At 30.0% G+C, this 12,977-nt stretch overlaps 1 protein-coding gene across 7 annotated transcripts in view; it reads right to left on the reverse strand.

Moving 5' to 3' along the window:
- The window catches only part of Pum (pumilio), a 108,048-nt gene that overhangs the window by 86,879 nt on the left and 8,192 nt on the right, over window positions 1–12,977 (reverse strand). For all 7 annotated transcript variants that reach the window (XM_083050964.1, XM_083050968.1, XM_083050967.1 and 4 more), the window contains one exon: window positions 918–1,059. In XM_083050964.1, the coding sequence (XP_082907090.1) occupies window positions 918–1,059 (142 nt within the window). The remainder of the gene's footprint in view (window positions 1–917; window positions 1,060–12,977) is intronic.

A 12,977-nucleotide genomic window follows, 5' to 3' on the forward strand; every position in this document is an offset into this window, starting at 1 on the left:
ACATCTGTAAAATGATCGAGATATCAGACTTTGACATGCGGAATGACTGCGCATGTGCAAAGACCAGACGGACTGGGTTTCATAATATTACATTTTACAGCTGTTGATTGATTATAAAGGGGAAAGGATAGTTTTCGGGGTTTTTTAAGAGTGTGCTAAAGCCATCTGAAGTGCTGTTTCATCGAAATATTTTTTTATTTCGAAATAGCATCTAAGAAATTTTAGCGTGTGTTTTCTCGCCTCTGACGTCACGATTTCGACATGGTCGGAAAGGAGCCAGGAGCCTTAATATATCATTCTTATTTGACAATTTTCGTACAATAATCGATAATTATTAAATTAACAAACATTTGCTTATTAATTAAATATACGCGATTATCGTTCGGAAAAGATTGTAAAATGAAATAAAATTATCAGATAAAATAAGAAATTTATACATATAGTAATTCTTATTTTATCTGACAATCTTATTTTAATTTAATCTAACAATAAATATATATATTTAAGAACACAAATTTCTCATTAGCAATTTTTCATCTTTTTCTGCTAGAGACAAATAAAAAAATCTTGGATAAAAAAAGAAATTTTTAATATAAAAATAATTTTATACCGAAATAAGATTGTACCCTCAAAAAATTAGATAATGTATTTAAAATAATCATTGCTAATAATTTTGATGTATTACTGCGCATATAAAATTATTGTGCGCAGATACGATACTGAAACGTTACGGCGAAGTTAGAGGTGTTTTGAATCGGCTTGTTTGCGAGTCTTACGTTTATCCAGAACGGTTTCGATTACTCTACTCGACCTTCTCTCGAGTTTCGTAAGCGCGCAGCAGCAACTCTGCCGCTTCCGTTCGCCATATATATGTATAATAAACTACATAATCGCGTAATCGCTTGCGCGAATCGTACCTGACGTGCTCCAGGTGGAATCCCGCCACATGGTGGTCTGGTGGTCGCCCAGGTGCAGCAAGGTCCCACCGCCTTTTACACCCCCTTCGTCCTTGGAGCCTCCTTCGTCCACGCCCCAGAGCTTTTTTGCCGAGGGAGCGATCTGAAAAATGAAAAGAGAATAGGTCGTAAGCCCCGGAGGTCAGTGAACACTCTTTTAAAACGCGCGTGTTGACATGGAATTCCCAGGAGCTCTCTCTCTCTCTCTCTCTCTCTCTCTCTCTCTCTCTTTCGCCTTCCTTTTTTTTCCTCCTCCTCCTAGAGTGCATATATAGGAGTTTTACGACTTGCATTAGGATATTAAAAGCCGTCGACAAGATTAACGCGTCTCGTGATACACCACATTATTCGTTCGGATAATCGCGTCAACGAAATTTGCTTTCCTCGACAAGGTGTACTGGTGTAATTAATAATATCCCTGTCCCACTGACCTATTGCATCGAGTTTTATTCTCGAAAATATATTTACAACATCATGCATATATATATTTCATGCGGACAGAGTGTGGGGACGACTTTCCGTTAGCATTATTAATTCACGAATCATAAATTCATTTGTAATTTTATTTGAAAAATCGTCAGAATTAAAAGAATCGTAAAAAAACCAGATTTCAATAATCTACTACTTTATAAAACTTTCATTTTTGTGTTTTATTATCACAATTGCAGCGACTTTTTTTTATTTCTGACCATGGAGATTTGAAATATTAATCCTGTAGTATGTATATAAATTAATAATAAAGGAACATAATAAATCCATTAAACATTGGATTATTTATAAATTATTAATTCTAACGAAAATGCTAATTCCAATTTATTTAATAATGGCTTTATTTTAGAGCGATAAATTAAATGCCATATTAATACATAAAAAAATTAATAAATAATTAAAATAAAGATTTCTGTCACATATATGTTTATATATCTGACATATCAATTAGATACTGATTTATATTAAGTTATATAAACAAATATGCATGTTTATATATCTGATATATGCACATATCAATTAAATACTGATTTATATTGAATTATATAAACAATTATGCGCATGCTTTCATTTAAAAAAAATTTTAATTTTTTAAGTCTTTTTTTCTAAATACTATATTAACGGAATATTAAAAAATTAATAAATAATTAAAATAAAGATTTTTGTCACATATATGTTTATATATCTGACATATCAATTAGATACTGATTTATATTAAGTTATATAAACAAATATGCGCATACTTTCATTAAAAAAATAAAAAGGTCGAAGTTTTCTAAAACTTTTTATCTAAATATAGGTACTATATCAACATAACATTTAAAAAATTACTTAATAAATAAATCAAATAAAGGTTTCTGTTACATGTACGCGTTTATATATCTGATATATGCATACATCAATTAAATACTGATTTATATTGAATTATATAAACAAATATGCGCATGCTTTCATTAAAAAAAAGTTCGAAATTTTCTAAATCTTTTTTCTAAACACTACAACCATAATATTAAAAAAATTACTTAATAAATTAAAATAAAAATTTCTGTCACATGTATGTTTATATAATATCTGATATATAATCAATTGGATACTTATTTATATTGAATTATATTATTTAAAAATAAAAAACCATAAAATTTCCGAGCTCTCCAAACCATAATAATTAATAATCGCTTTTTGAAGTGTCAATTTCTTAGTTATCGCACGAATATTCGAATTCAAAGCAGATGAAAGTAAATCGCGACGCGGACTCGACATGCCGCATGATGATCCCGACCTCGCCTAACCGGAGGTTAGTGACGTAACCTCCGCGAGGGGGTGAGGATAGAAGGGAGGGAGCGGCCTCGCGGATCGCAGGATTTTAGATGCGGGTGCACCGAACGCACGATGAGACATCGAGAGAGTTCAAAGTCACGACGCATCGTCTTGCGTTTACAACGCATGAATCGCGAAAGTCGCTTCAATTTCAACTTTCGTGATTCGGAGATCGCAAGTGCTTTCGCTCTTCTCGAAGTCGGCTAAAAGTTTTCGAGGAGTTTGGATATAAAAAAAAATTCGCGACCGATCTTGGAGAGAACAAGAGTCAACTTCTTTACGATATCGATCTCTTTTCTCATTACAAAAAAAAAAAAAAAAAAGTAATCTAGATACGATATGACATGGTTAAAAATTCATACTTATTCACATTTTTTTTATTGTAGTATATTTTCAAATTTTACGACATGCATATCTATGCATATACATGTACATTGTGAATTTATATATCTCGATGTACGCTTTTTAAAATTTAAAAACATACTATAATAAAAAATATGCAGAAAATATCATTAAAATTCACGAGAGTGGCAAAAAATACAGGTTTTATTATTTAATATAATTTTTGGAGGGAATATATCGTTCATATAAAACAGAAAAATTAAAGGAGAATGTATTAATTCGTATTTAAAAAAAAAAATCTTATATATTTATACGCACGTTTTCATTGTAAGCAGAAAATTATAAATAATCGATTTCTTGAACGTCACTTAGCTATATCCGCAAGTGTTAATTAACTTTAATTGCTATACGTACGTATACATGCGCATTTGCATATTACAGCCATTATTGTGATTTAAAAGGAAATATAGCAATTATATCCACCGAATAAATCGATCAAGCAATTATCAAGAGATGGAACATGGAATATAAATATAAGTGAAAAATATTTCATATATATTTGTTTTTACAGTAAATTAATAAGATTTTAGACAAATATATTACGCATATAAATTAATTTTAATATATCAAAATTTAATATATTAAAATTATTTAATATATTGAAATAATATGTCAAATAATTTTGTTATTTAGAGAGAAATAATTTGTATAAAAAAAATTGTTCAAATAAAATATTACAGAATTTTTGCGATTTTCAAGCACAGACACTACACAGTTGAAAAATTTGTGTTTTCTTGTTAAAAACGGTCCTCGTTAAAATTTTTGTGTTAAATATTTAACACATTCATGTGTTAAATTAACATATTGCTGTTGTGTTAATTGAACTCAAATGTTAAATTATTAAAATAACTGAAAAAAAGTGTAAAAATAACACAATGTGTATTTACTTTTAATTTTACGCAATAAATATGTTCGATATTATTAGTGACAAGATTTATCTGTTAAAATTTACAGAAAAAAATGTTAATTTTACTTTATAATATAAGTGGGAATGATAAAATGTAAAATTAACAATTTTTTTAGTTAATTTTTACATTAAAACTATGTTAATTTAACACAAAATTTATTTTAAGTTTACTTGAAGTTTGCATTTATTTTATGTTAAAATATTAACACAATATTCGTGTCATCATTTAACATATCCGTATTATGTTAAATTAACACAAAAATTTTTGTGGACCGTTTGGGACATGTGATATTTGTTAAATTTAACACAAATTTTTCAACTGTGTAAGAAACAAAATTTGTTAACTTAACTAAATCGTTCAACTAATTACTATTTTATTAATTGAACATATAGAAGTATTTAAATTAAATACATCATATTAAATCTAATATAACGTGTTTTGACTTAAATACTTATATATATGTTCAATTAATAAAATAGTAATTAGTTGAACAATTTAGTCAAGTTAACAACTTTTTATTCTCAGTGAAGAAATGATCCTTTTGTTTTAACTCACAAAGAGAAATCAAGTTCATGATGATCGATCGATTCTTTCATCGAAATTGAGGATAAATCAATGGATGTAATAAACTTAGACAAGTCTTACGAGCTTAGAAACCGGTTGGGCTTATTACATGAGCAAAATAAGATTGTCCGAAAGCAGTGACAGCGATTCGTGTGCCAATAAATAAGTTGGAAAGCGACTCTCCTTTTCGGCCTTATCGAGCGCAATTTACTTAACAGCATATTGGTTCCAAGACTTCCAAGTTAGCTATAGCGACCGAGTAAAACACCAGTTCCTAATCGATCCGCTCGAAACGCGAGCTCGTTTCTTGAAAATCATAAGCAATTGGATAATTTTAAAGATGTGGGTCATTTCAAAATACTTTTCTACACATGTTTCTGCAGAAATAAATATACAAGATGTGAAGGTAAAGAAATTAAGGTTGAAGTAATTATTTTCTTTTTTCTTCTCGACAATTCCTTCTCATTGCTCAAGTTGAAAAATTCATCAATTTTTGATTAAAACAAATCCTTGAAAATGCCAACTATCGAAAGAACTTGAAATAAGGAAATTAAATAGTATTTATAATTGTATAATAGTGTAAATAAAGCAAATAATGGCATACGTAATTTTTGTTATTCCTGCGCTCACTAAAAAGATGTTGATTATTTAATTTCCAAAATCTTCATCTAGGAAGCTTCTAAATTTGGGAAAAAATACGAAAGTTATCGTAATTAAAAACTAATTTTAATTTCCATCGTGAGACAAAGAATTAATCGGGAAAAATCAATTGCGATTTACGAAAAAAATTCGACCTACTTTCCCCGAGTTTTTCGATGAAAGGGAAATTTCTCGAATTCCCTCGCTCTTTTCCAGAAGAACGACAACCAACGAGAGATACCAAGTTGGCAATTGACCGTTTTGCATGTAAATGGAGGAGAAATGCGAAGCCGCGCAGGGAAACGAGCTGGTGGATCTGTCTAAAGGTTCGGTAAGATAAGAACAAAGGTAAGGGTTGAAGCTCGGTCAGCCGGGGGTGATTTGCTATGAGTATCGACCGCGTCGCCGACCACCGGAGACGCTTTTGTACGTTTAAAGCGCGACCGGAGAGAGAGAAAGAGTAGAAGAAGGAAAAGTATCAACAAAGGGAGGGGGAGAGAAGCAAAGAGCAAAATAAACGATACAAAGTAAAGAAAAAAAACCCGCTTTGCGCAATGCGCAGAATAATTTGCGCTCCTTAAGATTATGAAGTTATCGCTTAATGAAATAAGGAGAATTTTTAGAGAAATTTTTAGTTTAAACCTCTCTGTCTTCTCCCGAAAAGTTTTATTAATTTCTTGGTATCGCGCAAGAATCAGTTTCAACGAAATATTAATTCTTTCTTGAAACTGACGCACTCTGACATTCGCTCTTGCCTGCCTGTTTTTAAATATGAGAGAAAATATAGATCTGACGACTAGAGAATCAAAAATAAAATGGAAAGTTGAGAAAGTTTGTTTTATATTTTCTAAAAATATTTATATTTATTAAAATTTTCAAATACAAGTTACTAATTTTATAAATATACATTTGATGTTAAAAATATTTCATCAAAATTCTGCCAAGAAGAAGAGCAGTCGAGAAAATATGATGTAACTTGTGCGACTTCTAAATGGGCTCAAAAAATTCCTTTCACTCTTTTTTCTTTCTCTCTCTCTCTCTTTCCATTATTTAGCCCATCTATTGAACGAGGATGGAGCAGTATTTTTTTCTCTAAACCGACCGGTTTTTGCCCTAAAAGGGGGACGAAGGGGGAAGAGAGGAAACACGTGCGAGCAAGAAAACCATATCGGCAACAATGTCAACCCCTCGTGCGTCACGTTGCTTCCGTTGTTATGCAACGAACTGGACGGGGGATTTTAATCGTGCCATTGGAAATGACCTCGCTGGAACAAAATCCCTATTAAACAAAGAGCCGCGAAAGCGAACAGCGATAGAGAGAAGGGAGAGATGGTGTTATTACAGAAACGCGGTTACATCTCCGATGCAAGACAATGAAAGAGCTTTAGCGAATCGCGCTTATCGTTCTCAGGTAGCTATTTCAGATCAGGACTTGGACCAGTCGAAAAGAATTTTTGCACAAAGTCGATCGCAAAATGCCAACTCTTTTTTCATTACTCGATCCTTCCCTAATTTTTAATATATATATATTTTCATTCAATAAATATAAGTGTTATAATAATACATTTTAGCAATTTTTATATTTAATTTTTTCGCTGTATATTTTTTTGAAAAAAAAAAATGTGAGGGTAAAAAAATTAAGAGCACAGATTGGAAAATTTTAGGCTCAATCTATTTCTCCAATTTCCAATCACAAAAAGAATTTGTTTGCGAAAGTCGGAAGTTGATGACAATCAGCTGTTGCCTTTTACAAACTGATTGGAAAGAGAGTGTGATATATAAAATTATCGTTTACGTAAAAAATAATAAAATCGACACATTATTTTTAAGTCTCCTCCCCTCGATTTTCGACATTTCAGAGAACAATCGCGAAAGAACTAGGTATCCGCGTGCTAGAGTTTCGATCCTCCATTTCTCCCTCTCTTTCTTTCCATCCAGCCAGACACCAGACGGACTCGCGTCGGTTCATCCCACCGCGGTTCTCTCCCCCTTTCACTCCAACCAATCCCCCTCAGGTCTTCGTTGCACTCCCACGTTCTCCACGACGGTGCGGTGTGGACGTCGTTAAATTGTCACGGGGGCCACCGACCCCTTTCCCCGGGGCCCCCGGCCACGGGTCACGGCCACTGTCCTCTAGTCTACGAGAGGGAAGGGGGGGGAGGGAGAGAATCAGTCGCACAGAGAGAGAAGACTACAATAGTCCCGCTCTATGGGCCAATATGCACGCACGAAGGAAGACGTTATCGTTTTATACGTGCGTATCTCGCCCATAAGAGCTAATGCATATCGACACACTTGCTTGTCGAGAGCGATGGTTGTTATTGTTACACTGTTATCTAAACCTGACGGCAAGAGCACGGAAAATAACGCCATGAATGAATGATCGATTTTTCTATCTGTAAAAATTCACAGCTTTTTTTCGTGTAAGAAAATTAAGTTTTAATTGTTAGTAATTAAATTAAATAGAATTTAATAAAATTTTAATTATTTTTATTATTTTAATGTCATACTGTCTAGTATTAATAAACATTAAAGTTAATAAACACAATATTTATTACGTATTCTTCATTTTAAAAAATTCATTGTTTGACTTGAGAAATATTTAGTTTCTAATACTAAATAATTACATTTTTATATTTTTTAAATTGCTGGTTGCTCATTATTTTTTCAAATGTAAATATATATATTTATATTAAACTACATTTGTATTACATTTTTTATTTTAAAAGTTACACGCTTTTAAAATAAAAATAAAATTTAAATTTAAAAAAATCTAAAAACTAATACATTTTTAATTTTGAAAATAACATATTTGTCGGAAAAAACTATCTTTTAAAATCTTTGAAAAAATACATATACAATATTAATAATTTAAAAAAAAAATTGTCATTGTCCTGATTAAATCCGATTAACGATAGCTTACAATTAACAGAGATAATAAATAGAAATTTAAACGCTATTAAAGCTGCATAAAAATACTGAGTTTGTCATGGAAATAAAAAAAAAAAAAAAAAAAAAGAGGTTGATAAAAATAAGTTCTAACGCGCGCATAAACCGATCGCTCTTGTAGTGTAATGTTGTAAAAGGGGGATACGCCGGACGCGACATAGAATTTTCACGCTGATAAGGAACACCGAATACACATTCTAACATGCACTGGTCAGAGGAGAATCCCATGTGCATTGAATTCGCGCCGATAATGAGCACAACACACGATTCCTCTCTCTCTCTTTCACCGCCGAACTTCGAGGACTCCGGTTTGACACAACCAACTATCGATTACCGATATTGTTACGCATAAAGTTCAGTGACATGCGTCTACCGCGATAAACGAACCTTCTCCCACAATATCATATACGACGAGAACGTTCTGCATCTGTATCACATATTTTCTCGTAAATTTGGAAATCAGGATGACAGATGTCACAATGATAAATAAATAATTGTTTTATGTAATAAAATAATAAAATTATAATAACATTTATTATAATATATAATAATATAAATAATAAATATAAATATATAATAAATATGATTTATAATTTAAATTTATTATAATTATAATAAAATAACGAAATTTATATAAATAATAATAAAATAATAATACAATTTATAATAAAATAATAAAATATTTCTCGGGACAAAAATTTAATGATTAGTGTTACAATTGCTTTCAAATTTATTTTTGCGTTATTTTTTAAATAAAAGCAAAATTCGAAGCATTTAAAAATACCAATAAAATCAAATTTAGAAAAGAATTTTTTTTTTTAAATCTCAAAATTTGCTATTATTAATAAATTAGTATTGCTATTAATTTATTTCTCGATTTTATTTTGAATTATTTGTCGAAAACACACGCGACAAACTTAATGACTCATTTTACCAGTCTGCTGTGCCAGATAAAACGGGGTAGAAACGATTATAAAACGACGTAGTTAGAGAGTAATACTGATCTTGCGTAACATTATCAGACGTAAGTTTCCTTTCGCGCGCAAACGTAACAGCTGACTACGTAACTGTCAGTAACAACCGTTTGACGTCGTAACAACCAACTACGTCAGAATGAAAGTCCTCTACAGAGTGCAAGTACCGTCCATTTCGCTATTTTACTATTTATTTTTACCTCGTTTTACAGCATTCGCTGTAAATAAAATAACTGCTGGATGCTCAATAAGAGAGAGAAAGAGAAAGTCGCATTTAATTCAATACAATTGATCAGCTGCACTATGCATAGCAGTTGAAAGATAAATTAATGTGGCCTAAAAAACTATAGATTATAACTCTAAAAAATAAAAAATAATCTTGAAAAAAAAAAAAAAAAAAAAATTATTTATCATATTCGTTGTTTGAGAAAAATTGTTTCATATTTCGTAAAATCTAAAAGTGAATACATAAATGTCTTGTCTCACATTATTCATCCCATATGATTAATCGAATAAATATTATCGATAATGAATTTGATTCCTCGCCTACAATATGGACAGCGTAAAAATTGTTTAAATAATAAATAACGTAGATTGCAAATAAGGGCAAAAAGAGTGAAATCGAGCTCACGAAGCAACTCGAAAGATGAAGTGAATCACGCGAATCGATGCCCTCGAAGTCGCTGTTTGTTATTCGTATCTCGACGCTAGAACAGGGCGATATTTGAGTTTGCAAGGATACTCTGATTAGTGTGTGTTTCACTCATATATGTTTAATATCTCGAAAAACACCCTCGTGACCTTAACCCTTAACTCTCGAAATATCGGTAATCTATTTAGAAATGTCCGAATTTTTTCAATATTCCTCGCTGCAGTGATTGTTCTTCGAAATATGTGTAATATCAGTTTTATTAGCTAACTTTAGCTTATTTTAACTACTTTGTTTAAGGCTCCTGGGTGCTCACCGCGGCCATATTGGATTGTGACGTCAGAGGCGAGAAAGCACACGCTGAAAATTCTTAGATGCCATTTTTTAATGAAAAGATATTTCGATTAAACAGCACTTCAGACGGCTTTAGCACACTCTTAAAAACCCCCGAAAACTATCCTTTTCCCTTTATAATCAATCAACATCTGTAAAATGATCGAGATATCAGACTTTGACATGCGGAATGACTGCGCATGTGCAAAGACCAGACGGACTGGGCTTCATAATATTACATTTTACAGCTGTTGATTGATTATAAAGGGGAAAGGATAGTTTTCGGGGTTTTTTAAGAGTGTGCTAAAGCCATCTGAAGTGCTGTTTCATCGAAATATTTTTTTATTTCGAAATGGCATCTAAGAAATTTTAGCGTGTGTTTTCTCGCCTCTGACGTCACGATTTCGACATGGTCGGCAAGGAGCCAGGAGCCTTAAAGATAAATAAAGATATATTTTTTAAATACAATTTAAAGAATATTTATATCTTATAAGATTTAAATATCCTTCGAAATTGTACTAAAAGATATAAAATATAGATATGTATTATATATAATATATATATCATATATATTATATTATATAAAAAATAGTTATACATATATTATATAAGTTTAAAAGATGTTGTTTTAAAAAGATTTCATGCTTTTATTTTTATTCTGTATAAGGTCAACATACCTAAACTGTTCGACTGTCTTAGGTAGAAATTTTCTTACGCAAAGAATTTCATGCCACAGATAACGTTTTGTTTATTTTCAATTTCTCTTTTCTAAGACATTTGAATGAATATTTTACACACGCGCGTAAAACGTAAAGCATTATGAAACTTACAAACACGTGCTTTCTAAATGAGATCTTTATCGTTACAAGATGATAATGTCAGATGAGCTGAATTACAATGAAAGAAATACGGAAATGTGGATAATTAAATAACATTTGAAAATAGCTCTGATTAATTTTGAATTTTTCTAATCGCTATTTTGAGACAACTTAAGACTACTTGTTTCTATAAATAGAATCAAGCAAAAAGTCGATTCAAGATACAAATATCCTACACACCACAAAAAAATTAAAAGATATTAGTAAAATATTTTTTTTCTTATTGAGACTTGCTTTCTTTATAAGTATTTATATTCTTTTTGTTGACACCCTCATATTATAAAAATAAGCTGATGGCTAATGCTATAATTACATTAATATAATTATGTTATTACTAATAATTATGTTAAATGTAATTATGTTAATAATTTGTCAAAATATAATTATATATATAACATTAATAATATAGCATTATTATTATTAATATACGATAGTATATATAAAAGATCACATATATAAATATAAATATTTTAATATTTTAATATAAATAAATTATATTTACAAGTACATATATAATTATATATAACTCATGTCTTTTTACTATTTATAGTTTTTCATGTTTTTCATAATTCTTTCCGGAATAAAATTAATTGCAAGCATAAACAAAAATATTCTGTCTATCCTTATTTTTTTTCATATTTTTCGAATTTTCGATGTAGATTTTTTTCTAATTTCTTTAGTCGTGTAAAAAATTCCAAAGTTTCGAATTTTTGGAAAAATGAGAGCAAGCTTTGCGATGACGTGTCGAGGAAATAAAAGCACAAAATTAATGTGCTTCAATAAAAAGAAAAAGCCCCCCCCCCCCTTTCGTAATTGATTCAATAAAAATGCGATAGTAATTGCTAATTGTGCAATTTTATATATTTTTCTGATGACGATATGCGCAATGGTTTCATACATTATATAGATGTAGTTTCATACATATAGATTATACTGAAAATTATAAAATAACTACTAATCTTATAAACATTTTTATATTATGGATATGTATGCAAAAATATCAAGGCATATCAAATTTGTGTAATGTTCGTTTTGCTTGTAATATATTTGCAAACCGATTGCGATCGATGCAAAAAAGCTTATAATGTAATTTATTTATTAAAAAATAAAAAAATTCCGTGCTTTCCGACTTTTCCAAAACAAAATTTTTATGTCGCCTACTTTTTTCAGATAATATTTTTGCTTTACGAGCGACAACAATATTAATCGTAAAGTCAATAAACATTAGCAGTTAAAAATTCGAATAAAAAAATAATTTTATTTTATATAATTGCGTTTAAAAAATTGGTAACATAAAATTTCAATAATTTACTAAAATTCTCTTTTCTTCAATTGAAAGATTTTTTGAATATATACTTTTATTTCACTTTGAATGCAAAAAGTTTAGCGCAAAACAAAGCTAATGTTTTATTATAAAATATACGCGTACGTAATGTTTACATTATATTGATTAGTCATTCAATTAACGCAAATAATTAATTTTGTATTTGATCTAATAAAAATTATAATATATATATGTATAAGATGTTGATCTTGTGTTTCTCAATTTTATTCTGTTTTATACACTTTCTTCAAAATAAAATAAATAATTTTTTTCGACATTGGATTGAAAAAGATGAAAGAAAAAATTGTAGGTTAAAAGTGCAATTATAAAAAATGGATATAATGAATTGTATACATTAAATTTGTTTATTGTAAAAGTATTATCCAATTTTTGAATTTTTAGAAAATTCTAATTTTATTATTATCTTATACTTTCTCCATATCGTTGGATGTGGTTCATTATCGTCACGCTATGTTGATTTCCTTTATTATTCTACAGCAAATTCGAGAAAATCTCGAATATTGATCCTCGTTATCATATTCTTCAAGAAATTTGATAAAAATTCTCAAATATTGACTTTTGTTACGCTATTTTT

This window comes from Prenolepis imparis, unplaced genomic scaffold (assembly GCF_030444845.1).
Source record: "Prenolepis imparis isolate NDT839.2.m4 unplaced genomic scaffold, iyPreImpa1.0 SCAF_12, whole genome shotgun sequence".
Classification (NCBI taxonomy): domain Eukaryota; kingdom Metazoa; phylum Arthropoda; class Insecta; order Hymenoptera; family Formicidae; genus Prenolepis; species Prenolepis imparis.